Here is a 27494-nt window from a genome sequence, read left to right as displayed (position 1 = left end):
ATATCACCCCCATATTTCTGCGATTTTAGCGCTGAGCTGTTTGGCGACCTTCTTCCGGGGAATCGCATTCCCTAGCCGTTCACTGATCATATTATCCCTTTCCGGACCTGTTTTTCGCGCTTCAAATGCTTCAGCAAGAGCGCGCGGTGTAGGCCAGATCTTCTGGATTTCAATGGCTTTCTCCCCAGTCACACCCCTCGTACACATCAACATCTTCAAATACACATCTCGTAAAGTCATACTCTCCGACTTGTCGCACATGGCGCCGAACGCGGAGAATGTTATTCCATACGTCTTGCCCGGCGACACTCGCCTCAGCCGGTCCAGCGTAATCGCAACGGCCTCTGCTTCAAATCTCCGAGATGGCACGACGTGGATATCTCTTCTTTCGTACAAGGCCTTCAATGTCTTTGTCATCCGCGCCAGATATCGGATACTGTCGTCCAGCTTGGATGTCTGCTTGACGAAAAAGTTGTTGACCACTTGCATACTGGCAAGGGCGCTCTCCAGAGCATCGCCGTATTTCTCACTACGTTCCGCCGAAAGTGAGTATTCTTCGACCAGATAGGTGACATTTTTGATCCCCGACTTGTGTAAACGGAACTTTTGTTCATGGAACCGTCCATCTTTGATGCTTCCAATTAAATCGTCAAGTCTTTTACGTTCAAGGATGTGTTCAAGGACAATTTCCTGGTTACCTTCTTCATCATCTCCCACGTTGGCCGCCTTGAGTGTCTCTCCATAAGGAGGTTTCACCTGCGCAACCCACAGAACGTCTCCAAGAGGGAGCGCACGGAGGACAGGAACGACGTCATATTTCTTCAACTCTGCAGAGATGTAGTCACGATCGGTGGTTGTGCGCACTTCTCGCATGTCGAGAACCATTCTTACCTCGAAGCTGCCTTGAGGAAGAAGGATGGTGTCTTCCGAGGAGGGTTGAGCATTAAGCAGCCGGGAGCCAGTATGATTGTTCTTGACCGCGGGCGTCGGCATCTCTGGCTCAGGAACAGGCCAATCCGGGTCATCATCGGACGACAGATCGACAACGACACTCTGTCGTTGAGATGTTGGCCGGGTGTGCGTTGGTTCAAGAACAGGAGTATTCCGCTTGCTGACAGGCTCGATTGAAGCGTCTCGTGGAATGGCCGGCTCGCGAACAGGTGCCTTATTCTTGCCTCGCGGACTAGGCTGTGGTAGTGTTCGTCCCTCTAGAGTAGCCCTCATCCGGATTGCAACCTCCCATCCTTCGTCAGACAGATAGTATCTCTTTGTAGGATGCCCTTTGGTGCATACAAGCTCTTTGTTCTCCAGAGTCTGCATGGATTTCCAAGCAGTGTAGAACTTGGTGGGGTCACTGGGCGCATAGAACGACGAGTCACAGTGTGGTTGAGCCAACGCCATGAGCTCGTTCTTTGCGATGGCAGCGTTCGTTTCTCGGTCCAATGTCGCCAATGCTAGAATCAGAGCATATGCGCCTGACCTCATTTTGGGGACATATGGCTGGGACTTGCGCACTCTTCTGACAGGAGACTCCTGTGCCGTCTCGGGGCGACCTTCTGCATCAGACAGTGCGGCAGCAGCTGACCTCCTTTTCTTTCCCCGCTTCGGTGGCATCGGAATGCCATTTTGATCGCAGAATTCTTTTAGTTTGTCGGTGAGGCGGTCACATAGCTTCGGCCCCAGACCATTGAGCTGTTGGGCTTCGGAAGGATGATCGAAGCGCAGAGGACATGCTTTCATCGAGTCGTAAGCTTTCTTATAGCTGACTGTGTCAATGGAATCCAATTTTCAGAGGATTCTTCTTACACTGTATATGCCTTGCTATTCCTTTCCTTGGCCTCATCCATCCATTCTTTCAACCATTCCGCAAGGCGCGGGTTTGCGCAGTCTTCTGGCATGTCTGCGATCGGAATCAATGACTTCTAGATCTTTCGAACCGCATAGTGAAGGAAACGTTGCGCAATGCATCGGAACTGACACGATCGCAGCCGGTCTATGATGTCTTGTGTTGTGCCGGCCTAATGTTATGGGCTGCACGACTACCTGGTAGTTGTAGTTTTGCCTGCGTCGTCTTCGGCGCATTCTTAGTCAGCCATGACGCGTCGCGTAATCGCGCGATCACGTTACCACTATAATGGCTTCTATGCCATGTTCGATGATGGTAACAGCTCTGCTTTTCAAATTCCTACCTACAACATTCCCAGTGTACATCATCAGGAGCGTATGTTGCAATACAATGACGGCTTTTCCAGGCGTTGTCAAACAGGAAAAAGATGACAAGGCTCATCTGTCAAGGTACTGGGACTGCCAACCACAGGGACAACGACATGGCTGCAATTCTGTGCTAATTCTCCTCGTATCTACAAACACAATGTGTCATTCACCGTGGGAACAAGAAATCTGAGTCACTCTGCTATTTCAGCTTCAAGTCCTGAAGCCCAAGTGCTTGCATGACTTCAACCCACTATGAATGGAGTTCGGAAGCGGGTACAAGATCGATCGCGCGAAAAGTGGAGGTTTTGGTGCTGAGATCGGGTCGGGGACTATTAGCTTGAGATCGTTGACGTCTTCGACCGCCTCGATCCGTCAGATCTCCAGCCTTGTGAGCCGCTCAGGTGTCTTTACATCCAACCCCAAACATTCCTCGAAGCCATCTACTGGCACAGCGCGTCAATACCTGCCCTGGACATATCATCACAGTTCATTAAAAACCCTGCAGTGTAGATCGATCTCAGCTCTCCCTGTTGTCGGCGAGGGAGTGGGAGAGCCACATCGCTGGCGATCCTTGCATGGCTCTGAATTTACTGCTCTTTTCCAACTGGGTTTCCATTTCAACTGTCAATCCAGACCACGGGCATGCTCTAACAGGGCCAGTGATGACCTCAAGCCACACATTATTGACATGCTATATCAGCCCAGGGCTTGACTAAGACTATGACAGAGGCATCGGTAGGCTGTCGACACATTTTCTGTCTCAATCATGACGACACAGGTCGGTTCTACGTTCTATGATGCGTTACTCGCCTACCCTGTGCTCTCAATGTCATTATCCAAAGCATATAAACCTCGTTATCTCAGCAAATCCTACTGCCTCATCCTATCCTCCTTGCACTCAAGGTACACATTCAATACAAGTTGCTTCTCAAACATACGACCAGGAGAAGACATACTAGACCTACCCCAAATCACATCCAACACCAAACACAATGTCCGCAGCTGACGAATACCAACCGGGAACCGAGGGCCTCGAAGGCAGCACGGGTCCAGACACCGTGGACAACGACTACAAGTCGCGAACTGGACAGAAAGGCCAGATCCCCGTGCAGAGTGATGACGCTCCGATCGAAGATCCCATCGACGCCAATGTCGCCGACTCGGATGAGCAACTAGGTTTGTACTTTCCCGTCTACCAACCTGTTGGACTATTGGGGCTGACTCATATCTTCCGGTTTAGTCCGCGATGACAACGAGGCCATTGATAAGAGCAACATCATTGACGAGCGCACTCGTGGAGCCACCAAGGAGGCCGGCACGTACCGCGAGCCCGGCGATGAGGAAGGTCTTCCTGGGCCAGATGATGGGACCAGCGCCGTCTCTGGGGGACCGATCTAGGCTGAGCTCCTGAGCCGTTGTGATTCAATTTTCCTGGCGTTAGGCGTCTGCACGGTTGTCAAGACAGAATATGGGGGGCCCCTTGTTCCATCAACGGGACGTTTTGTGTACTTCGAAGTTGATAGCTGTGTGAATTGATATAAGATGAAAATCTGGTGAATGATTTTAGAGTAGCAACGGTTCGATATCTCCTACCTATCCCAGTCCCTTGACATTGATAACAGTCGTTCTACGTGGTCATGAATGGGGGCTGTAACAGGCACCACGCGCTCAGGTTGAGATAAATGCCTTTCAAAGAAGGTAGAGTATAGCAGCAATCCCATCCATAGATAACCCATACCACTTTCAATTCAACGCCAGTGCAGTGTAGATCGACCATCGGCGAAAGAGGGCACTAGGGAATCTTGATCTCCCTCGTTCCACGTCGGAATTGAAGCGGTGGCCGATCCACAGGGTCTATGATCTGAATACCTAAGGTGCCGTACACTGTAGTTGATGTAGTGCGATCCGCTGTAACTCCAATTCAACCCATGCGACAGAGTAGAACCAATTATTAGCAGCAGTAGTCATCAATTGGAACAGTACCAAGGTACTGTGGTAGATCCCTCCAGCAACACTGACACCCAGCTGCACGGGGTGCCGGGACGCCCGTCCATCGATCAGGATGAAAAGTCAATGATGAAAAAGCCGGCCAAATAGTACATAATACATTGTAGATTGAGGGCCAGATGCTGATATTGTGCACTGTAGTATGAAATTGAGAGTGAGCCTGAGCTGAGCTGAACAGAGTTGAAGCCTGGAGCCGGAGCTGAACTGAGAGCCACTGCATCTAGTACCACCTCCTCCCAACCCTACTAGTTCAGGATCCAGGCCCTGTGTCTCCTTTTCTCTGCCGTCGCGCAACCCAACCTTCCGTCTTTTCGATCTTATTCTCGTCGGATCCCAGTCGCATAGCTCTCGCGACCACGACCTTGGTGTCTATTTGACATAAATCTCACCTCTTGCGCCTTTTCCACGCGTGTGGTTCACTACCATTACAGCGATTGTTGTTGTTGTTTGACTGACGTCACACAAGTTCACTCAATCCACCACTTGCTCTACTTCGAGTCGACTTCGAGTTCCACCAATCCATCAACTTGTACGACTGCATAGCATTGCGCTTCGAGTCGCGTCCATTGCATTGATCGCTACTACTAGTCGTAGTACAGCACCAACTGTGCTGCATCGCTCGCTCCACCATGGCCGGCGAGGAAGTCGAAAAGGGCGACAAGGGTACGTACTAATATTGTATTACTTGCGCCGTTGCTACTACCTACCTATCCATTTCCATTCCACGATTCACTGGCATAAGACGGATCGTGCGGACTCAAGTCAGTCCACTGCATATCATATCATGTCATGTCGCGCGCGCATCATATCTGTTCCAGCACACTAAACCATCCCACGGCTAACACGAGAATCTAGTCTCCTGGAACTGGGGCAGCGGACACCCCGGCGGCGTGGTCTCCGAAGTCAAGACCGAGGGCGAACTAGCCATCACCTCGAAGAAAGGCAACAAGGTCAAAAAGAACGCCGACCCCAGCAACCCGGCGGTCCACATTGAGCGATCCGGCAACGACGTGGTCAAGAGAGCCTCCGAGTTGACGGTTGAAGAAAAAGCGAATGGATCAGGATCAGCCGCAACCTCAGGTTCTGGTTCGAAAGACGCAGACGCAGACGCAGATGCAGATGCGCAAACCAAAAAGAATGGCGACGACAATAGCAGCAGCAACAACAACAACAACAACAAGCGCAAACATGACGAGGTTGCTGCTGATGAAGATGACTCCAAAGACAAGACCGACAATGACGACGAGGCTGCCGCTGCTGCTACCGCTGAAGAGGCCGAAAACGACAAAAAAGAGGACCAAGAAGACCAAGACAATGACCAAGATGAGCCCGAGCCTGCATTGAAAGAAAATGCCGAGGGTAAAACCGTCAGGGGCCGCGGCAGACCTGCAGGCAGCGGGAGCGGGAACAAAAAACAAAAGACAGAGGAGAAAAAGCCACGAGGCCGTCCGAGAAAGGACGCCACCGCCGCCGATTCAAAGGCCAAGCCTGAGCAGCCCTCGACAAAGCAAAAGGAAGCCACCGAAACGGACCAGCAACAACCCGCGAAGAGGAAACCAGGTCGTCCGAAGAAGTCGGATCAACAACAAAGCAAGAAAAAGGAGCCGACGGCTCGTTCGCTCGAGGGGATTGGGTCGCGTACCAGGAGTCAGCGAACACGTACGAGGAGTGGAGAGACGGAGTGAAATGCCACCCATCCGGTTATCTGATTTCAACCAGAGTGTTGCTTTGCTGCCTCAACATGCAGTGGCGGGAGCGGAAATGGAAATGTCATGGCTTGCCTTGCTCTGCGGTGCGGAATGGGAATATGGGATTGTCATTATGCAGTGGTCAGGTGGAACACAGATATGCGCTCAATAGGGATGGGATAGGTTAGAATCACGAATCACTTTTTTCGGACCTTAGCCAGGGAGGGTTAGGGGTCATAGCTGGATAGAATCTGGTGTGCTTTTTGCTGGGATTGTATCGGGCTGGATTGACTTGGGCTGGATCGACTGCGGGTTGGACTGTATGGGAGCTGAAAGGGACATTCAAGTTTGTCGATGCTCCATCGCATCGTGCTGGGCTGGGCAGGATGGGGTCGGGATATTGCCCTACCTTACCTGGCCACTTTACATAGGAGGCCAATAACATACGTTGACCAACATGGCAAAGGGGTCCACGTGCTCTTCTTACCTAGTACCTTGAGATACAACGAACGTACTGGATAAAATAGATTGATTGACAGGTCTATCCTCCTCACCTATCGGTGTCATCGATCGCCAATACATGTGCCTAGCTTCCGGTAATGTCAACCTGGGCACTCAAGTACCTAGTAGGTAGTGAAGGTAGTCGTCTGGTCAGCAGGATCGATACTTCTATATCTCTTTCTACCTCTAGTCCCCGGTCAATGCTTCTCTTTCTCTTCTGTCTGTCTGTCTGTCTGTCTTGTTTCTATTTCTCCTGTCTAAGACATGTATAGTCTGTATCCTCCACCGCCAGATCGACAACACCGACGCGAAATCCTATCAATGCGGATAGGTAGGTATGTGCTTTTGTTTCGCCTGCCAAACTCCATGCTTGATTACTAGTAAGGGTATGAATCCGAAAAAACCGAAAGCCGAAATGAATCGCTTTCACTTCCAAGAGTGGGTGGGCGGTATCTCGTGTATCCGTCTAAACCAAACTCCAGGCTTGCGTCGCTTGTTCTGCACCTGCTTAATCCTCAAACTTGAAGGACTTGCCTCCACTAATATCGATGGGGCCTCCTCGGTAGCTGCCACGCTTCTTCTTGTTCTTCTCCTTGGCGAAGCCCTTGCCTCGTGTGACGGAAAGATCTCTGTACGCCTTCTCCGCATAGTCGTAGCTCTGGTAAGCGTTGCTGAGATACTGTTCGCCGTTGGCCTGTTCCGAGAGTTGAGCCAACGGTGTCGGCTTAGCACCGACATGCTTCTTTTTCAAGCTGCCCGGAGGAGTTTTGCTGTTGCTGTTGTTGATCAGACGACTGCGTTCTGAGTGCATTAGACCTTCTGCATGTGATGTTTCTCCAGATCCATCATTGTCCCCGACCACGGTCCCCGAAGACTCTGACGGTGTATCAGCTGCAGCAACCTGTTGGGTCTTCTTATTGAGAGGTTTGACGTCATCTGCCGCCTTTGTGACCTTCGTTTTGGTGGACGCCGGCAGTTTCTTATCCTCGCTATCATTGTCCGAATCAGACGAGTCGTCTTCACTCGAGGAGCTTTGCGATGAGTCAGATTCGTCAACCTTGACCCGCTTTGTCGGTGGCTCCTCCTCGGACTCCGAAGAAGACGATTCAGATTCAGAGGAGCTGGACTCGGCCTTTCTCTTCATACCCGCCTTGACGGGGGTGGAAGGCTTCTTGGCAGATGCGGAGGGTTTCTGAGCCGCAGGAGCTTTGGCACGGGTGGTGCTGGTCGCCTCGTCTTCATCGTCGGCATCGCTGTCAGAAGAGGAAGACGAAGACGAAGAGGAAGACGAAGAGGAAGACGGCGAGACAGACCGCTTCGAAGCCTTGCCTTTCTTCACCTTGGCCGGTTCCTTCTCGCTAACCTCCTCCTCGGATTCCTCGTCGCTGCTACTATCATCACTGCTGCTTGTGCTGCTGCTCGCACTGCTGGCTTCCGATTCGTCCGAGGAAGTTGTAGTAACCTGCTCAACCTCCTTCTTCAGGAACTCTTCCACAACCGCTTCGAGTCGCACTTCGCTTGTCGTCTCCTCTGGCGCAGGCCAGCCGGATTTCTGGCGCAGTTTCGCAAGCTCCTTGGTAAAAGCTTTGTGTGTCGATTGTAGGCCATTCCGGGAAAGGAATTCCTCTACCAATCTCAATACCTGAGGCGAGGGCTTTGGTGCGCTGGCCGCAGCGTCTTTCTTCATCTTGCTCGGCATTGCAGCGCTGATAGCGCAGAGGTTTAGGTTGAAGGTGCGAATATATTGGCCGACGGCGACAAATCTGCGTCGCGTTCTAGACGGAAGGATGTGACAACTGCTATCTAAATGTTCGGTACGATTGAAGGCCCAAGGAGACCAAAAGAATTGTCAGGTAACGAATCGGCCAGGAGCGATTGATGATCGATCGTCGTCGGCGGAAACGGTGAACGAGATAATTTTTTTTTTCTCCAATTCGGCTGCAGGCCCAACTTGAATCCCGCATGCACAGGTCACCATATACTCCACCGTAATCATTCTGGAACTTCTACTGTCAAGTATTACACACTACTGCGCACCAGTAACCAGAGTATCGGACATCAAAGCATCTGGCTAGAATGTCTCATCCTCAATCTTCGTGGCTCTTCGGACGAGACTGGGACTAGTAGGTTCGGCATCGAACCCTTGCGTCTCAAGCTCACGGCTGAAGTCGATCTCTTCGTCATCGAAATCCATCCCGGCTGTCGTCAAAATGTCCTGCACTATTCTTTTGGAGGCTTCCTTGGCTGTAAACATGCAATTGTTAGCATGAGAGACATGCGTCATGCTGCTCTGGAATCCAACAGCAATCTAGAATCATACCTGGAGTTTTCAAGAGACGGTTCTGCGGAACGTGGAACTGCATCGTCTTCGGTGGGCTTCCTAGCGGCAGGTCATCGTCCAGATCGTCCTCGTCGCTATCCCAAATCCCAGGCGTACGCGTGGGCGCTTGATTCCTCGCATTGTTTTGTCTGGCTGGCGTGAGTACACTGACCCCCGGTATACGAGCCTTCCGTTCGGGTGACGAGAATATCTCATGGTGAAGCTCTGGGGGAGCCAAATCAGGGCTGGATGACAACGTAGGGTCAGGAGGAGGATTATTTCGACCACGCTTCGCAGTAAACGGCGTCGTAGTGGCTGTTTTTGGTTGGAAATCGGCATGTCTATTGCTCGTTAATGGCGTAGCCTGTACTCGATAGTTTCTATCAAGCACTCTGTGAAGAAGAGGGTCGGTGTTCTTGCGTATAGTCGATGGTTGTGGAATCGACGTAGGCTGCGGAGGAAGGAAGGGTGACGACTCTGGTGTGGCTGCAATGTTGGTTAATGGGAATGCAAGACGGCCGGGGGTTTCAGGCAAGGTCCCCTGGGTCATTGAGGTCGCCTCCGCTGTGGTATTGTTGACCTCTTGTCTCAAAGCTTCGTAGGGCGACGGATAATCGGCAAAGGTGGCTTGTTCAGTCTCTTGCTTCTTCCTCGGCCGAGGCGTGCTCTGGGAGGGTGACACTGTCAGGCTGGACAGGTCAAGGTCTTGAACAGAATCGGTGGAAATATGTTGAGCGACAGGGGTCTCGTAGGACTCCGATGTCTCGAGAGTGGTGTGGGTGGTAGTATTGGACTCGTCGGTAGCCGTCACATCCGCATTTTCATACTGCGAAGGCGGCTCTTCGTAGCCCGAAAGTGAGACATTGGCGCTCGACTCGAAGAACTGTTTCCAAAACTGCAGAGGAACTCAGCATACAGCTTCCGAGAAGGAGGACTGCATCTCTTACTCTGGACCCTTCCCACACATCCTTCGAATGGGCCGCATACTGTTCGACAGTAGGAAGGATACTGGATGTGACTATGCGATGGGCGCGGCTGAAGTTGTGGTCAATTTCTGCAAAGGTCAGTCCCGCAGTGATGGTGGTTTTGGACCCTTCCGCGCATACCTTGCAATGTCAAAGTGATGGACTGCTCGAGCTTCTCCAGTTCTTCTGTCAAAGTGAGTGCTCTTGGTTGAGCTGCGGAATTCGGACGCGCCATTCCAACAGGGACGATATGGTTATTGCATTTATGGTTTCGGATCCTGCACTTATGGCGCAACACATTCCCATTGTACAACACCTGCAATTATGGTGCGTTCACTGGCATCGTGATTTTACCATTGAACGGCGCGGAAACAAAGATGACCGCAGAGACGCGTCGGAAACGACCCACGCGTCAAATGCCCAGAGTGCGGGGGTCGACGTATACAACTAATTGGGCGAACTTGATCATGCGAGTGGCGTGTCTGTGGCGCAGCAGATCTACATTGTACCGCGGGCAGACAGTACAACTACTACTCCCGCCTTATAAACACTTGGTGCAATTCTTGATCGAGCCTGATTGTTATATATCGCATTAGAAGTGTCGGCTTGCTTGCTTCTACCCGCCTGGCCGTCTTCGATATTGGTATTGCCGGCTCTGAACCTTCATCTTCACAATGCCGGCCCCACTGGCGCGAGGTAGGTGCGCTCGTGCCATCTTTGGAACAATATCCCTTACATCATCTCTACCATTTTCGGCCTGGAGGAAGCAATTAGCATGTGGTTATAAAGGGACTCTAAAGTCCTTCTGACATTCTGTCTGTTCCGTTCAAGTGCTAAAATGGTGCCGCCCGTAGGGATTATAATCACGGTGACCGTTCTGGTTGCTGCTGGAGTCGCTGCCTACGAGAATCCGCAAGTGCGAGCATGGATTGACCGGACCAGGCACAAGATTGCCATGGGCCTTCACTCTCTCGGCGATGAAATCCATCCGACTCCGAATCAACGGCGCAGGCCGAGTCTCAATGACGCCTCCATGCACGAAGAAAAGGGCGAAATAGCAGATGAGCGCCGGCGGCAAGCCATTGCCGAGATCATGGAACGTGGCCGGTTGATGGAAGAGCGACGGAAGAGAAGGAAGTTGAGCGGTCAACACAAAAGCCGTGCCACAAGTTTTGATTCGATGGTCGACGAGAACGGAATGCTTTTGCATGATCTGCAGAACAACGAGGCTGAGGCCGCAGCTAGCTCATCTGGCATTGATCCTTCAGCACACTCCCAAGGTCTCAAACATAGGCAGAAGCCTTCGCTTTCGGAAGAAACTCCCAGTCGTCTTTACCATTCTGTGGACACCCTTCCTTCTTCATCTCAGCTGCCCCGAAATGACCCAGCGACCGACACCGATCCGTTCGAGTCGAGGTATGAGAAAGAGATGCGTGAGGCTTGGAATATGAATGTGTCAGATAGAGCGAATGCTATGCCTCCCAGCCATGCTTCAGAGAGCCTGATCGACCTGACACCCACCACGGAAGAGGCTCCTGATCCAGACTTTTCTGTTCCCTCTGCCGATCAATTTCAACATCCCCTAAGCGGGTCGGGGTATCTCGGGTCGGCGGTGTCGAATTCGACACGTACACTATCAGATGATGGTTCGCAAGATTACCTGCCAGTTCAAAGCCACAACAACGTGACTGGCGTGACAACTGGACATTTCGTGCCTGGCAACGGTACTACAGATCATTCGGCAGTGAGTGTTACCAGCAGCATGAGTAGCATCCATCCAAGCGAGGCAGAAGAGAGCTCAGACGACCTACTCAGCGAGGTAGGGGATGGGATGCGGACGCCTGCAAGTGTGTGGACCGAGGTGGACAGCACGGTCAGCGGTGACTTCCAGTCGTAAATGTAGATCTGGTTCTGCAATCGGGGTCCGTGAAGAGGCTATGGGTGGTTATACACCCTGTTCTTGTTGTGATATCGCGGAGTTCTGGGCGGAGTTCTGACCATGGCTGGTTTGAGCATTCCCGCACATGGGAGGAATGAAGGGAATGGCAGGGGTTATAACGCATTACGACAGGCCTTTCTCGAGGGAGCTTTGTGTAAGTTCTCTTTTTAGCCAACTTCATTTTACATCCAATCAAGGTGTCGACCTGCTTCTGTTCGACAAGCTTGATGCTGCAGGGTCAATACCTGCAGACTGCCGCAGGGCAAGTTGCATCTCGCCTGTATCTCATCCGCACCGCCCAGCAACTTGACTAAGGTCATGCCTCATGCAGCCGGCCAACGAATATTCATTTTGTTGATGGAGGCAAGCACCTTCGTTTGCTTCGCCTGCAGCTTCTTGACCTACGGATGTACCTGCCTGCGCTGGTCGATTGGTGTCGGTGTCGCCCTCGGCCGCAAGCTCCTGCCTTTCGCCACTTGTTTGATCCCAAGTCTTCAAGTTGTCTAGTGTGAGGTAATGGTCCGCTACAACTTGAAACACTGGCAATTCTTTCCAGGCTTGCACTTCCCCGTCCAGTATCGGCATGCAATGGTTATCATTCACTGGAGTTAGACGCACCCGAGTGATATGATCACGATCGATGTGGCGTCTGCCGACACTATCTTTCCTGGTAACGATCATCCGCCGTCCCCTATCGCTCACTTTGTCCTCATAACTCTGCCGGTCGCTCAGGTAACTCCGAAGAACCCAAAGGTATCTTGCATGACTGGAATTTCTCATTTTTGCGACTACCACCTCCTCGTTATTCACTTCGATCATCAAGCCCGCAGCATCGGATCTCGAGCCGTGGGAGGCTGTTGTGGCCTAGACAAGAGGAGGACTTGAAGTCCTAGCAAGAGAAGGATGTCGCAGTCCTATGTGACAGGGCCTTGGTCAACACCTGACGTGAGTGCACAAGTCATGTTGTCTTTCCACGCTGAACAACAAAGATTGTTTGCGCTGCGGTCATCGGTCCTCTGGTAGCAGCGGCATTCCTCGAATCAGTGCTATGGGTGGCAGCATTCTGCTATTGCCTTGTAAAGGCTTATCAAAAGGCAGATCATTGGTCATCCAAGGCCCTGGCTGCTTTCATGATCGTGATATTCGTTTCTATCAGGTGCAAGCCACCCTATTGCTGATTTGTACACTTCTAACCATCACAGGGGAATATTCCTACCAATAATGCTCGTAACGCTACCACTGCCGAGTCGGATAGTGCAATACTTCCCCCATGAAGTGGTTGCTGTGCTCCAAAAGTTTGCCTTCTACAGCTTCGCCGCTATGCTGATTGTCCCTTGGCTGTTTTGCGTTTACCGCATTGTTATAATCCCGCTGGGGCGCAAAAGGTTGATCAATCATCCGCTTGACGAGCGAAGTGCTCCTAAGGTTGTGGTGGTCATGCCGGTCTACAAGGAGCCGCCGGATACGTTGTGGGCGGCATTGAACTCGGTTGTTCGCTGCGACTATCCTCCTGCTTGCATACATGTCTTTCTCTCTTTTGATGGAGACAGCATTGACGAATTATACCTGAAAACCATTGACCGCTTGGGCATTCCTATCACACTCAAGGACTTTCCAAAATCCATCGACGTTGCGTTTCAGGGTTCACGGGTCACTGTGTCTCGATTTCCTCATGGTGGCAAACGACATTGTCAGAAGGCGACCTTTCGTCTCATTGACAAGATATACAAGCGGTACCTCCAACGTAAAGATGATCTGTTCATTTTGTTCATCGATTCCGATTGCGTCCTGGATCCGGTCTGTATCCAAAATTTTATGTACGACATGGAGTTGGGACCCGGCAACAAACATAACATGTTGGCCATGACCGGGATCATCACCTCGTGCACGAAGAAGAATTCTTTTCTGACACTGATGCAAGACATGGAATATGTCCACGGTCAGCTGTTTGAACGTTCCGTCGAGTCGGGGTGCGGTGCAGTCACTTGCCTCCCCGGAGCGCTGACATTATTGCGGTTTCCTGCCTTCCGAAACATGGCCAAATTCTACTTCTCTGACCGTGCAGAGGAGTGCGAAGATTTGTTCGACTATGCAAAAACGCATCTAGGGGAGGACCGCTGGCTGACGCATCTGTTCATGCTCGGGGCCAAGGAGCGATATCAAATTCAACTCAGTACCAGTGCCTTTTGCAAGACCGAGGCGGTACAGACATTCCGATCCCTCCTCAAACAACGACGCCGCTGGTTTCTTGGGTTTATCACCAATGAAGTGTGCATGATGACGGATGCACGGCTGTGGAGGAAGTACCCGATGCTTTGCCTTCTTCGCTTCATGACAATCACGATCCGCACCACCGCTTTGTTGTTTCTTGTCACAGTACTTGCGGTTGCCACGACCTCAAGCCGTGTGGAACGATTGCCATGGGAGTTCATGTGTATCTCTTGCGGATTGAACTGGTTTTTGATGCTCTACTTTGCTGTCAAGTTGCACCGTTGGAAGGCAGTCTTGTACCCGATCATGTTTATGCTCAATCCTTTCATGAACTGGGTGTACATGGTTTACGGCATTTTCACGGCCGGGCAGAGAACTTGGGGAGGGCCAAGAGCAGACGCCGGAGCGGCCGACTCGAAAGTGACGCCGCAGGAAGCGATCGAACATGCCATTGCCACAGGAGATGATCTGAATGTGGTACCAGAGACGTTCAAACCCGCCATGGTGGTCAGACGGCGACGGACGCGCCCTTCAGCGTTGCAGCCTTCGTCTTGTGTGGAGGGACGATTCGTGCCAACTGAACACGATTCAGGCTTCGTCGCTGAGAAGGGTCTATTGTCACCGAGTCCATCTGATGTTAACATGTTTGGTAATCTACCCCGTCGGGAGCACGATTCCCTCGACATGAGTGATTCGGAGAACATATCAGTCCACACTCCGCGCAGGGTAGGTAGCGTTTCCGGTGAGGATACCCTATTACACACTGGCATGTTGGAATCAGGTCTTGGCCAGCTGCCCAGGTCAGTCAGCCTATCAGGTGCGCCCCGGTCGGCTCTGCGCGAGCATCCTCCCGCCGCTCCAAGTGTCCCTGCCGTTCCAAATTCAGCTCAGCGCAAGCAAGCTGCGACTAATGGTTGCATTCCGAGAGGCGCGAGCCTCTCCCCAGAGGCGGCCACCGAGTTTGAGCCGGCAAGACAAGTCAGGAATAATGCTCCACGATACGAATTGGGAATTAGGACGAGCTCTCGAGACAATCGCAGCCCGCTCGGCCGAGTCAGCCCTCTGACAGCAAGACCTGTTGATGAGGATATGTTGAGGTTTCAAGAAGACCACGGTGCGACAGACTGTGACAATGGAGACCTTGGAGAGTATAGGGAGGAGATGCCGTCCAGGCGAGGTCTGGGGCCTAGTGACATGGTATAGCAATATTTTAGAACATTGTTAGTGGTGCTACCTGCCGACCTTGAAGGCAGTCGATAAACTGATGAAACTCATATCACGTCCAGAGCTTTTGTTTCCTTTTGTTGTTACACCCCAGTGCTCCATAGAGAAGAAGTCAAGGTACAGTAGTACCCATATGGGCCTTTTGCACGACCGCAGCCAGCATGTGATAAAGTCCGGCAAGATACACATCAGCATAAGCGCAATATGCACGTGATGCGGCTTAATCATGAGACCTGAGTTCACTTCACCGAGGTCGTAGCTGTTGCTGCCCAAACTCCGCGTTTAGCGCGACTTGGCACACTTAGCACGTAAAAATACGGAAGAATTATTCGTGTACGGAAATAACGTCTAGTAATTCTCGTATAGGTATTCTTAGTATAATAGGCAGCTCGTTATTATCGTTATCGTTACTCCTATCCTCTTCTTCGTTATCCGACAGCACTATAGCTTATCCCGTACTATTTAGCATTAGTCTTATCCTACTATATATTAATATATATCTTATTTAAGTTATCTCTTAATTCTCTTATACCCCTAAATAACTTATATACGTTAACCGACGTTCTTATTACGCACTCGCTAGTATAAAAGAGTATCTATTCTCGTTCGACTCGGTAGATAAGGCCTAGCGCGTAAGATCTAAGGGGGAATTATAACTTATTTGCGTCGACCGACGTTCTTATTACGCGCTCGCTAGTATAAAAGAGTATTTATTCTCGTTCGACTCGGTAGATAGAGCCTAGCGCGTAAGGTCTAAGGGGGAATTATAACTTATTTACGTCGACTAACGTTCTTATTACGCGCTCGTTAGCATAAAAGAGTATCTATTCTCGTTCGACTCGGCGAGTAGGCCTAGTAAGTAGAGTTTACGATATTTAATATTACTAGGCTAATAAGTTATTATTTATCGACTATATTTACCTTATATAATATATTTAATATATCTTAAAATAACTATAACTATTATACCGTCGTATACGCCTCCGTCTTTATTATTTAACTATAGTAAGTCTATTAATTCTATAGATATTAAACTTTATCGTTATAGAGAGAGATCTCGGTCGAGTCTCGTCCTTAAATAGCTCTTAAATAGCGGTCTCCGCTATACTATATCGAGTTTCGAGTCTCGCTCTTAAATAGCTCTTTTCGCCGTACTATATCGAGTTATAACTATCCTACCCGGCGATAACTATACGTCTTCTTTTTATTATTACTAACTCGAACTCCGCTCCTCTTTCGAAACTATCGTAGATTCTATAATAGGAACGGACAGTTAATCTATAGCCGGCTAACTCCGCTATAACCTATTATACTAGGCGCCTATAGACCTATATATATCTATCTATCTACCCCTATAACTCTACTCTCTTCCTACTAATCTAGCCAGTATATATATATATATAGTCTCCTCTCTCCTAATCTTTCTATTCTAGTAATAAGTATTCGATCTAATACTAATAGAAGGCGCTCTATACTTATATAATATACCTCGAATACTATATATTCTCGCTCTTTATCCTCCTATATCGACCTTAACCTCTCTAATTTTCTTCCTATCTCTTCTACCTCTGATTATTTTAATATAGTAGTCGTAGTACGATATCTATATCTCTTTTAGGCTTAGTATAACGACGTATATACGGTTACGAATACGAATAGGTAAAAGTTTAAATACGAGGCTAGTTATAGCGGTTCGGAAGAAGATTCAGCGGCGAGAATAGATTAATCCTTCTATAATTAACGTATACTTCGGGCTTATTACGACTCCTATCGTAATAGGCTATTTTAAAGAAGCTTAGGGATACCTAGGCGATTTAGAAGAAGCTTAGTTATACCTAGGTAATTTCGAAGAAGTTTAGATATACCTAAAAGGGATAAAATAAATAATAAGGTAGATAGTGCCTAATTTAGAAATATAATATCTCCTTTTAGATAAGTATATACTTTATTCGCTACGTAGAGTAGATTATCTCTTATTAAGTAATCGGGCGATAGATAATAACTCTACTACTCGACGTCGTTCGGTACTATCTATATCGGTTTAGACGCTAATATAAATACTTAGTACGAAGAGAAGACGTACTCGATCTCTAAATATACGCGACGAAGCTATTACGAAGGGCGTAATAACTCGAAAAGGGGTACGTACCTACTCGATAGTAAGATACTATATATCTAGATAGTTAATCGGGTAGATAGATATTAAGACGAGAGTATATTTAGAGTATTATATCTTCTTACTATATTTTTACGCCTCGATACGAGTACGATTATAGTTTCGATATACTAACTATACGGTTTAGCTAGAAGTATTATAAGATAGAAAAAGTTAAACGAAGCTATAGTTAAGATTAGAAAAGCTTCTATAGTATAGGAATAGATCTATAACTAATTCCTAACTATAATCCGGAATGTCTAAGATAACTAGGCTAGTATACGAGCTAAGAAGGTTAATAGTACGAGACGATAGATCTAGAACGCTATATAGCTATAAGAGAAGTACGGACTAATAAGAGTATAAGTAGCTTATACGCCCCTAATAACTAGTATTAGAGTAATATCTATATTATACTATATCCTTTTTAGTAAACTAAATAAATACCGCTTTCTCCTTTCTCCTCTACGGACGCTAATTAGGCTATACCGGCGTAATAAATATCCGCTTAGGCTTCTTCTTATAGCTTATTTTTGTAAGTTTAATTTAGATCTAGAGTCTTTAAAATAAAGAAGAAGATTTCGACTTATTAGTAGCGTTCGCAAAATTATAGTAGTAATAAGAATAATTTCTCTAGATCTTCTCGATCTAAGCCGCCCCTTAGCTCGAAGAAGATAGTAGTCCGAAAGCGATACTTTTTAGAAGTAATAGGTCTTAAGTCCCTCTCTAGAGCGTAGAGTAATCGAATAGTATTAGTAATAAATAATATCGGCCGCTATATAAGTCCCTACGATATAGTTATAGTAGTCTAGATAATTCTATTTAAACGAAATACTTACCGTTTTAATAAATATCTTATAGCGATACGGTAAAAGCTTACGATAGATTATCGGCGAAGAATAAAGTTCTATACTAGTGGCTCTTCTCTATACTAGTAGCTAGAAGAAAAGGGACTCTTTATTTATAAATCTAAACTTAAGTAATATTCTAAAGGCCGATATAAGATTAATCTTTAATAAGGCGTTCCGCGATCGCCTTTAATATAAAGCGTTCTTAGAAGGGGTTTTACTAACGACTATTAGATCTTAGGTAGTCTATTTAAAGCGGACTAGAGAGAATATTAAGCTATCTAGTTAATATCTCTAGAGAATATATACGACTTATTTCTAATAGAATAGAAGTAATTTAAAGTAGCGATAAAATTACTCGATATTCTATTAAAGCTACGCTTATAGGTAAAAGATAATAGTACGGGCTCTAATAGTCTTTATAATAATAGAGAGATACGAACGCGATTAATAACGATATATAGCTTAATTAACGACTATAGTACGACCGTTCGAACGGAATCTAACTCTTTATATATTAACTCCGATTCGAGTAGCTTTTAGTATATATAGTTAGAGAAAGAAGATATTTACTATTAGTAGTAGTATAGCGAAAACGACCTTTCTCGAAGGACGTCTCGAATAGATATACGGCTAAGGATATCTTTCGATAACTAGGGCCGGAGAGTCTATACGTATCTATATTAACTATTCTACGCTACGTAGCCGGCCGATAATCGGAGAGATCGATAATTCTCTTCTCTTAGCTACTAGTATTTAGAAGTACGGCGTTCCGCTAGCTAGGCGAGTAATATCTAAGGGAAGTATCGTTTTCGTCTCTATTACTTTCCTAGAGTTAGAACTCGAAGCGGACTTAGAATCTAATCGAAAAAAGTATAAAGTCTCGCTTTTAGGCGGTAATCGACGATCGCGATAACGGTAAGAAACTAGAGACTAGGTTCGAAAGAGGCGTAGAACCGTAGCTAGTCCTAAGTATATATATACGCGCTACGGCGTCGGTAATCTCGAGAAGGTAGAGGAGAGTACCTTTAGGGAAGGGAAATCTAGCTTAGAGAGCCTTCCTAAGGCAATCTAATCGATACGCGGTTTCTACCGTAGGGTTCGATTTAATACGAGTCTATAGCGATTCTTAGTAAAGATACTAGCTCGAGGCTCTCTTCTATCGTAAAGAGTATCGAGACGGTAGATTTTAATACTAAGATTATACTTCGTTAAGTAAGTTTCTCGGCTAATCGATATAGACTTTTCTAATATTAAAGTATCGAGATTCTAACGAAGAGTTTACTTTTTATATCGACGAAAATTAAGAATTATTTAGGGTTTTCGTATCGCGACTTTATTAGCGGAATCGATAGCGATTTTAAACGTACTTCGACGATATCTAGTACGTCGGATCTAGACTAAAAGGATAATATTCGATACTCTCTCTCGGCTACGAAGATAAATCGAAGTCCGAGATCGACTATAACGATATAGATTTCGAGAACGATAATAATAACTTTCGTATTACGAACTTTACCGAGAGCTTACTAAGAGGTAGAATAGTTTAATCGAATCGTTCGCGAGCGAGATATAATACCGGGGAAACTATCTCGCGAGAGGTACTGGATGCCGCGGCACCAATACTATAGCGAGAACTAGATTTCGTACTATATACTATATACGTTACGAAGGAATTCGATTAGATAGATTCTAAGATCGTATAGAGTATCGAAGATACTATCGAGCCCGAAGTAGCTAACGATCTAGAGTCTTCTAGGATAGTAGGGGACTTAGACCTAGTCGACGACGACTTACGATATTTTCGGAAGAACTAGTTAAATAGGAGAAGGTACTATTACTACGTAATTATACTTAGTTCTAGTACGTTAAGGACGGCGATAGGGTCTTAGTAGAAAACACTTAGTCGATCGATTATAGAAATAGGTCTAGACTAACGAGAGACTATTAATATAATCGCTACGGTTAAGCTAAATACTCCCGTACGGAAATAAATCGAGAGGTTATATATATAACCCTCTAGTCGAAGATATCGTAGAGATAGCGAAAGATAGCGCGCGATAGATTAATATATATACGTCGATATCGATAATAGTAACGAGATATAATATATAAGGACTACGTAGTCGAGACCAGAAGGTAATAGTGAATTTACTAATCTTTAAGATAAATTAAAGAATCGCCGCCGGCGACGTATTATTAGAAATTCTAAGGGCTAAGGTTCGACGATATCTACCTAAGCTTCTATTACGTCGTATAGAACGAGAAATCTAATTCGAGTATTTCGCTTATTCCGACTCGTAAAGAAGGTACTTATATAGTCGCCTTAGGGATTTAGATATAATAGGCTCTACGAAGTCGTAGACTTCGAGCTATATAAGATCGAGAGGTAAATCTATCGATTTAAAGAAAATACTAAAAGCCTAGACCTAACGATACCTAGAGAGTAGAAGACGTTCGATAGAACGAGGAATCTAGTTCGAGTATCTTACTCGTTTCGATTTATAAAGGCGATATCTCTCTATCCGACTAAGAAGTTTAGATATAAGAGACTCGATTAAGATTAATTAAGACTTATTTTTTAGTCGTCCGATTATACTATATTCGACTTTAAGATAACGACGAGAATATTATAATATAAGACGGAGAAGATATTAAAATTATACGAGTATAACGAATTACCCGGATCTAAAAGATAGCGTTCCGCTCGATAACTAAATTATATAGAGACTCTATATCTATTAGATAAGCTTAAGCTTTAGCTATTTTACGATAACTATCTTACTAACTCGACTTAAGTTTCGAGAGTAACGTTAAACTTAAGAATAGGAGTTTTCTACGGATTAAAAGTATAGGAATAGATTTCTTCGACGAGCTATATATTTAAGGAAAACGACTATTTCTCTATACCGCTAGCGAACTCTTAATACTCGAGCTAGTCTACGAGCTTATCTAGATTATACGCTTCGAGAATAACTTAAATATCGAAGAATATTAGAAATAGGTCGGGTTTAGTCTATCGAAAGCCGTAAGAAACTATAAAATTCTCTTTACGAACTAGCGATATTAAGATATTAATACTAGCTACGGTCTCTAGGGCGGATAATTCGGAGATCTACTAGTTTATTTCTATCGATAGAAATATATCTTACTCCCCGAAGATCCTAGACGTAGATTAAATAAAGAGTTTCGCTATAAAGCGGGAAAAATCGAGTATCTACGGTCTAAAGAAGTAGATAGTCTAATCGTTATTTCCCGAGAGCTAAGAAGGTAAGTCTAATTACGTATTTTAGATCTTAAAGTACGAAAGAGATAGCGAGGCGCCGAATTTATCTAGAAGTAGCTCGATAGTTATAAAATCTACGATATTAATAAGGAAACGGGTACTTTCGAAGTCGTACTTCGATAATATACGTTCGGAGATTCGTTCTACGGCGCCGACGGTACGTTTTATAATATATTATAGACTAGTCTAAGATTAAAATAGAGCTTCGATTAAGATAAGATCGCGATCCGAACTTATAAGTTTAATTTCGCCGATAAAACGAGTATTAATATACGTAGAGAGTATATTTTGGAGTTCCTTACTAATACGATAGGAAATAAGTTTCTAGTTAATATTATATATCTTAGTCTACCGTACTAGTCTTTTCCGCCTACTAATACGACTTCGAATAAGAAATTAAACGAGAAGAACGGCGCCGTATTAATAAGTATCGATAATATCTTAAGGTTCTATAAGCTACGTATTACTACGCTTAAAGAAATAGCCGATATAGAATATCCGAAATAGTAGAACTAGCTACGAAAGCTAATAACGATATTCGTAAACGTACGGGAAGGAAAGGTATATATATATAGTTAATATTACTAATAACTATTTCTAGACCCGAGAAGAAGTAACCTTTCGTTTTAGCTTCTCTTTATAGTACAGAATCTAGTCTTTAGTTATCGACTATCGCGATCGGTATACTATAGACTATTAGCTATCGCGATCTTTAATAACTCTAAGTCTACGATCGATATAAATAGTTTAGCGAGAATTATTATAAGAGATAGCGGCGATAATAATATTTATTATTCGAGTATAGTCTAAGTCTATACTATTCGCGAATATACTTATTCGTAGACTTTCTCGTATAATTTTCTTTCTAATAGTAACCTAATATCGAATTTTTAACTTAGATCCGAAGATTCGGAATTTAACTACGATATCTATAAACTCTTCGATACGGCCGTATCTTTAAGCTTCTATTATTTAAATATAGCTTTTCTTAAGAACGTACTTAGGAGTAATTCTAGCTAATATTAGCTACCTAATAATAGGAAGCGTTATAAACTCGCCTAGTTAAGGATTTAAATTTCTAACTACCTATCAAATCAGTAATAGCGTTAGATAGAAATTATATATCTCCGTTACCTACGGCGACTCTATTTAGGTAGTTATATAGTTAGTTAGAGAATACGGATTTAGATAAAATACGTAGATAATAGAGTAATAGCGGCTAGTATCTATTTCTACTCGATCTAAGTATAATATTCTACCGTCGCTAGTATTTCCGCTTAGATAGTTCTATCCGTCGGGCTTAGGTCTTTCTAAATAGTCTCGAACGGATCGGTTAGTATCTATAGGGCTACCTTAGCCGAATACCGTTCTATCTATATCTTAGCCCGACGACGAAGGGCTATCTCTATTCTCTCGTACTATATTATCTATAGAAGAAACGCCGACTATAGCTTAATATACGAAATAGGCCTAAGATATACTACGACGGTTATAGCGTATCGAGTAAGGCGAGGCCGGATCTAATACGTAATAGTAGAGGCTATAATTTTAGTTTACTTTTAAGTTTTCGATACGCTTAGAGCGCTTCGTAGGATATCCCGATAATAATTAGCTAAAGAACGAGACTTAATCTACGCTCTAGTTTTTATAGATTATCTATAGAGAATACTATTTTATTAGATTATTTTAGTCTTATACTACCTTTAGTCTAGAGTTAGGTTTTAGTAAGCGTCTTTCGATATACCGTCGACGAGAAACTAAGAGCCTAGCTATATTATAATTAGTATTTTAGACTACTAGCGAAGATAATAAGTTATCTCGTTTCCGCTTCTTACGGGGTTTCGAATATACTTAAGGGGTAAGAATTCCCTCTAGAATCGGAAAGATTATTCTAGTAGAACTAGAGAATATCGTAGATATACTTTCTACCGTATTAGTAGGTATCGAGAAGAATATAGTAGATATATCCTCGTTTATAAGATTCTATAGCCTCGTATCTTCGGATTAATTTAGTCTACTAGTAAAGTATAGGTTCTTCTCGCCCGAGATAGTTTCGGCCGTCTCGTTATAGCTATTCTCTATATAATTTATATAGAATAGGCCTACTATACTATCTATATACTCTACGATATCGGTAGGATAGGTCTCGATATCTATAGATATAGATTCGAGTAGCTTACTATAGAATAGAATAAAGATATCTTATATAACGGCGTTTTAGTACGGTCTAGTAGTATTACCCTTATTCTCTAGAAGTCTATCTATATCCTAGATATAGTTCTCTATTCTCTCGTAGTATATCGAAGAGGCTTTGAGAGGACTAAAAGTCCCTTCGTCCCCTATTCTAAATATATTAAGAGGGTTAGACGGTAATAGTTCGTTACTACTCTCTTGTTTCTATCTATTCTAGACGTATAGAGAAATAAATTCTATTTCTACTATTTTATTCGATATCCTCGAAGTACTAATATCTTCGTTACTCTTCCTAGTAACGGGATATTATACGCCTAAAGATAGAGTAATCTACTTTAGAGGATTAGAAGCGAGAGCTACTCCGAATATAGTTTATCTCTCGTAGATCGTCGTAGTCTTCCGTAACTAGAAGAAGAGGACTATTTTAAAATAGATAAACTATTTCGACTATTATTAACTCTACTTAATTTAGACGAGATTCGTCTATAATATATAGCGGCCGAGAATCGATTAAACTACTCTATCGACGTCGCGCCGTAGAATATTAGCTTCTATTCTTATTTCGTCGACGTCTATTTATTATTATTACTTCGACTTCGCGACTCTCTCTATCTTATTTTAACGATCGTCTAGTTCTTTCTATAATATCTACTACTACTTCGATATTATCGATAGCTTATAGTATACGACGTTATAGACTTCGAGCTATATAAGATCGAAAACTAGTTAGATTATAGACTAGCTAGAGCTCCCTATAAGAGAGCTTACCTTCGCCGGTACCTAAAAAACGCTAGTAGAGATTAAGACTCTTATTTAATTATAGACTAGAAAGTAAGAACGAGAAAAGAACTACTATAATAGGAGTAGCCTCTTAGCCAGAGGGAAGATAGCGGTATAAGTATAGGCCCCCGCGAGTACTTATAAGTACTCTTATATACTCGTATACTACGTAGAAGAATCCTTTTAATAGCGGTAAGATAGAGTCGTCTAATAGAGAGATTTCTAATATACTTTAGACTAAACGCTATAACGCTAAGAAGTTATACTAGTATCCGACCGACGTAGTTCTTACGAGAATCTACGAATTCTTCTAAAATTAAGATAAAGAGATAAAAATATAAGGGATTAATAAAATAATACTACTTCTAGATACTAAGATCGAATTAAGCGAAGACCTAATCGACCGTTTACGACTCTTTACGAATTATCCTATATTTAAGAAATACTATCTATTCGCTACTAGAAAGAATTTATATAGAGTAAAGTACTTAGAATATTACGACTTCTATCCTTTATAGCCGATAATAGATAAGGAAGATATTCTCTATATTATTTACGTTAGGAATATTCCATAGAGTATAGATCGAAGAAGCCTTTATTAAGATATAAGTACTTCCGAGCGTACGAGAGTAGTTACGTATATACGCGAGTATACGGGGGTGCTTTCGTACGCTCGATAGTATTATTATACGCCCGCTAGTATACGAGAATACTCTTAAATAATCTTAAGTACTTACGGATACTCGCGGACGTATATCGGCCCTCTTCTAATAAATCTATATAGATTAAATATTTAAAGAAGTATCGAACTACTCGAGAAACTACTAGCTATTTCCTTTCCTAAGTCTTTAATAAATAGATTTAGTATACGATTAATAAGTTTAAGTATAGTAGTATTTAAGTCTACGAATTTATAAGTTTATAGCTACTTAAGTACTAGTATATATAGATAGATTATATCGAGTAGTAGCGGCTACTCTTAAGAATTTAGGAGGAGAACCGAAGCGCACGAATAGTAGTAAATACTACTAAAGAGACTAAGGAATATTATACGTAGGTTTCTAAGCAATAGGCGGCTTATAAATATACCTTATTCTATATAGGTCTCCGTATTAAATAGAAAGCGGGTACGGTATATAGCTTCTACTATACTCGTCTCTATTTATCGCTAACTATATAGACTTAATAGCTCGCTATTTATAACCGTTATAGAAGAGATATAAAGCTACGGTCTTAGTATTTTTATAAAGATATCCGACTCGGCTTAAACTACGAGTATCTAGCCGAACTCGTAAAAGAATACTTCGCTTCGTAGAAATACTAATATAATAGGATATTTTCTCGAAATGCTAGGCGACCGAGATATAGTAAGTATATATAATAATCTACGAGTAGTAAATATTAACTTTAGGTTATAGGAGCCTCTTATATTAGTAGTAAGAGTAGGATATTAGTTCGATATTATAAAGTTATTCTATCCGTAATTACTTCTCGACCGGAGTATCGAATTCTATTTATTCTTCTCTATAGTCGAGAAGTCTATATATATACGCCTATCTATAGTAAGAAAACACTATAGGTTCTCCGCTAGGAGCTCGTTAAGATAATAGATAATATAAATCGACGTTCCTTTATATATAGTAAGTACTCGTTAATCGCTATATAATTATCTATACTAATAGATATAGGGGAATTCCGACGAAGCTCTTAAGTTTAAGAATAGCTTTATAAATACGATATATCTACTCTTACGGACCTCTACCTAAGTCTAGATAATCCTAATCGTTTACGAGCTTTAATATATCGTTTACGAGCTCTCGTCTATCTACTTAGAAAGAATTTTACTATAGTTAAGTTTAAATATAGTGTAAAGTAGAATATCTATAAGTTCTTAAAATATATTAGGTATATCTTTAAATACGAGGAGTTTTTTACTATTATCTACTTCCTTTTCGTATAGATAATAATCTTTAAGACCCTTCGATCGATTATCCTCAATATCTTCTATAAGCGAGTATAGAGTAATATCTCTAAGCTCTTAATCGTCTATAAAGATATACTCGATAATATATAGTTACTTAGTATAAGTTCTAGCTTATTATAAGTATACTAACTAATATAATAGTAGTATCTATTACGCGTATCTTTCTAAGTATCGAGATAACGAAATTCTACTATTATACTTTCTACTAGCTCTTTTAAGTCGTCTTAGAGGTTAATAAGAAATCTATTATATTCTATTATATTTACGGAAGAGGGCTACGATTAATTATAGTTAATATAGATATAAAGTAGGTAGTAGATAAGATATGTCTAGTTATAAATATATACGCCTACCTAGGCGGTATTCCGAGTACTCGTATATAAGACTAACTAGTAATACTCTAGGTTTTAGATAATTTCTATCTAATATTAATACTTCTCGTATCTAGAAAAAGTATATCTAGTCGATTTTTGTCTACTATACTATCTACTTCTACCGCGGCCTTTAATAGAAGTATAGTATATATAGACTTTACGAGGCTCTCCGCCAAATACTAGTTATAAGTACTCGCGAGGACGTTAAGGATATTCTTAAGGAGATAAGAAAGAATAAAGAGCTCTTAGTCTAGGCTTATTATAAATAGATACTATAGATCTTATTAAGACTTAACGTTAACTTTACTCGAATAGATATAGGATTCTTCGCTAGTAGTATTCGAGATACGAACTTTATCGAATTCTTCTACTAAAGATCGTATAATTATAGAACGAATCTCCGCTTACTTAACGTAATATAACGGTAAGAGCTCTTAAAAAGACTTACGAGTTATATTAACTACTTACTAGTAGTCGGGATATTAATTCCGAGATTCTAGCTTAACGTACGGTAGCGCTTAATAGATATACGATTAACTATCGAATTACTAGTCCTACTAGTATTCTAAGTCGATAAGATTAAAGAAGTTAAAGTACTAGAAGAAGTTAAAGTACTAATTACCTATAGTAATCTATAAGTATACTAACTATATATAGACCGCTATCGATAAGTTTAGGATAATCCTATTCTATTCCCCTTAATATCTTCGAGTAGAACGCTAATTCGTAATAGAAGCCGTTTAGCTAATAAGCGACTACGCAGCGGCTCCTCGATATTATATATAATAACTTAGAAACGATTACG

General features: G+C 43.8%; 8 protein-coding genes across 8 annotated transcripts; 5 read left to right on the top strand and 3 right to left on the bottom strand.

The window, feature by feature from the left end:
• Positions 1–3: 3 nt before the first annotated feature.
• HMPREF1120_09122 (crossover junction endonuclease MUS81) lies at positions 4–1898 on the bottom strand (the record flags this gene model as incomplete). The annotated part of the gene is made up of 2 exons (XM_009163399.1): positions 4–1762; positions 1807–1898. 2 exons carry the CDS (start codon positions 1896–1898, stop codon positions 4–6), a joined length of 1851 nt encoding a protein of 616 aa, XP_009161647.1.
• A 572-nt stretch (positions 1899–2470) lies between these two features.
• On the top strand, positions 2471–2926 carry HMPREF1120_09121 (uncharacterized protein; the record flags this gene model as incomplete). Its single annotated transcript, XM_009163398.1, has 1 exon — positions 2471–2926. The coding sequence occupies one exon, from the start codon at positions 2471–2473 to the stop codon at positions 2924–2926; it is 456 nt and encodes a 151-aa protein (XP_009161646.1).
• Positions 2927–3206: 280 nt separating this feature from the next.
• HMPREF1120_09120 (uncharacterized protein) lies at positions 3207–3612 on the top strand (the record flags this gene model as incomplete). Its single annotated transcript, XM_009163397.1, has 2 exons — positions 3207–3390; positions 3455–3612. 2 exons carry the CDS (start codon positions 3207–3209, stop codon positions 3610–3612), a joined length of 342 nt encoding a protein of 113 aa, XP_009161645.1.
• An 879-nt stretch (positions 3613–4491) lies between these two features.
• Positions 4492–6456, top strand: HMPREF1120_09119 (uncharacterized protein). Its single transcript, XM_009163396.1, has 2 exons — positions 4492–4884; positions 5077–6456. Exons 1-2 carry the CDS (start codon positions 4851–4853, stop codon positions 5904–5906), a joined length of 864 nt encoding a protein of 287 aa, XP_009161644.1. The 5' UTR covers positions 4492–4850; the 3' UTR covers positions 5907–6456.
• Positions 6457–6918: 462 nt separating this feature from the next.
• HMPREF1120_09118 (uncharacterized protein) lies at positions 6919–8109 on the bottom strand (the record flags this gene model as incomplete). Its single annotated transcript, XM_009163395.1, has 1 exon — positions 6919–8109. One exon carries the CDS (start codon positions 8107–8109, stop codon positions 6919–6921), a length of 1191 nt encoding a protein of 396 aa, XP_009161643.1.
• Positions 8110–8481: 372 nt separating this feature from the next.
• Positions 8482–9930, bottom strand: HMPREF1120_09117 (uncharacterized protein; the record flags this gene model as incomplete). The annotated part of the gene is made up of 4 exons (XM_009163394.1): positions 8482–8654; positions 8731–9625; positions 9678–9784; positions 9837–9930. The coding sequence occupies 4 exons, from the start codon at positions 9928–9930 to the stop codon at positions 8482–8484; spliced, it is 1269 nt and encodes a 422-aa protein (XP_009161642.1).
• Positions 9931–10533: 603 nt separating this feature from the next.
• On the top strand, positions 10534–11592 carry HMPREF1120_09116 (uncharacterized protein; the record flags this gene model as incomplete). The annotated part of the gene is made up of 1 exon (XM_009163393.1): positions 10534–11592. The coding sequence occupies one exon, from the start codon at positions 10534–10536 to the stop codon at positions 11590–11592; it is 1059 nt and encodes a 352-aa protein (XP_009161641.1).
• A 945-nt stretch (positions 11593–12537) lies between these two features.
• Positions 12538–15048, top strand: HMPREF1120_09115 (chitin synthase; the record flags this gene model as incomplete). Its single annotated transcript, XM_009163392.1, has 3 exons — positions 12538–12579; positions 12624–12790; positions 12837–15048. 3 exons carry the CDS (start codon positions 12538–12540, stop codon positions 15046–15048), a joined length of 2421 nt encoding a protein of 806 aa, XP_009161640.1.
• Positions 15049–27494: the final 12446 nt, after the last annotated feature.

This window comes from Exophiala dermatitidis, assembly GCF_000230625.1.
Source record: "Exophiala dermatitidis NIH/UT8656 unplaced genomic scaffold supercont1.8, whole genome shotgun sequence".
In the NCBI taxonomy this organism is placed as follows: domain Eukaryota; kingdom Fungi; phylum Ascomycota; class Eurotiomycetes; order Chaetothyriales; family Herpotrichiellaceae; genus Exophiala; species Exophiala dermatitidis.
This window is presented reverse-complemented; position numbering and strand designations above follow the sequence as displayed.

Bases quoted from the DNA above. Each gene is read 5' to 3' on its own strand.
- HMPREF1120_09119 (XM_009163396.1), top strand. From the start codon at position 4,851: ATGGCCGGCGAGGAAGTCGAAAAGGGCGACAAGG. The intron at 4,885-5,076 runs GTACGTACTAAT...ACGAGAATCTAG, and splicing joins AGTCGAAAAGGGCGACAAGG to TCTCCTGGAACTGGGGCAGC.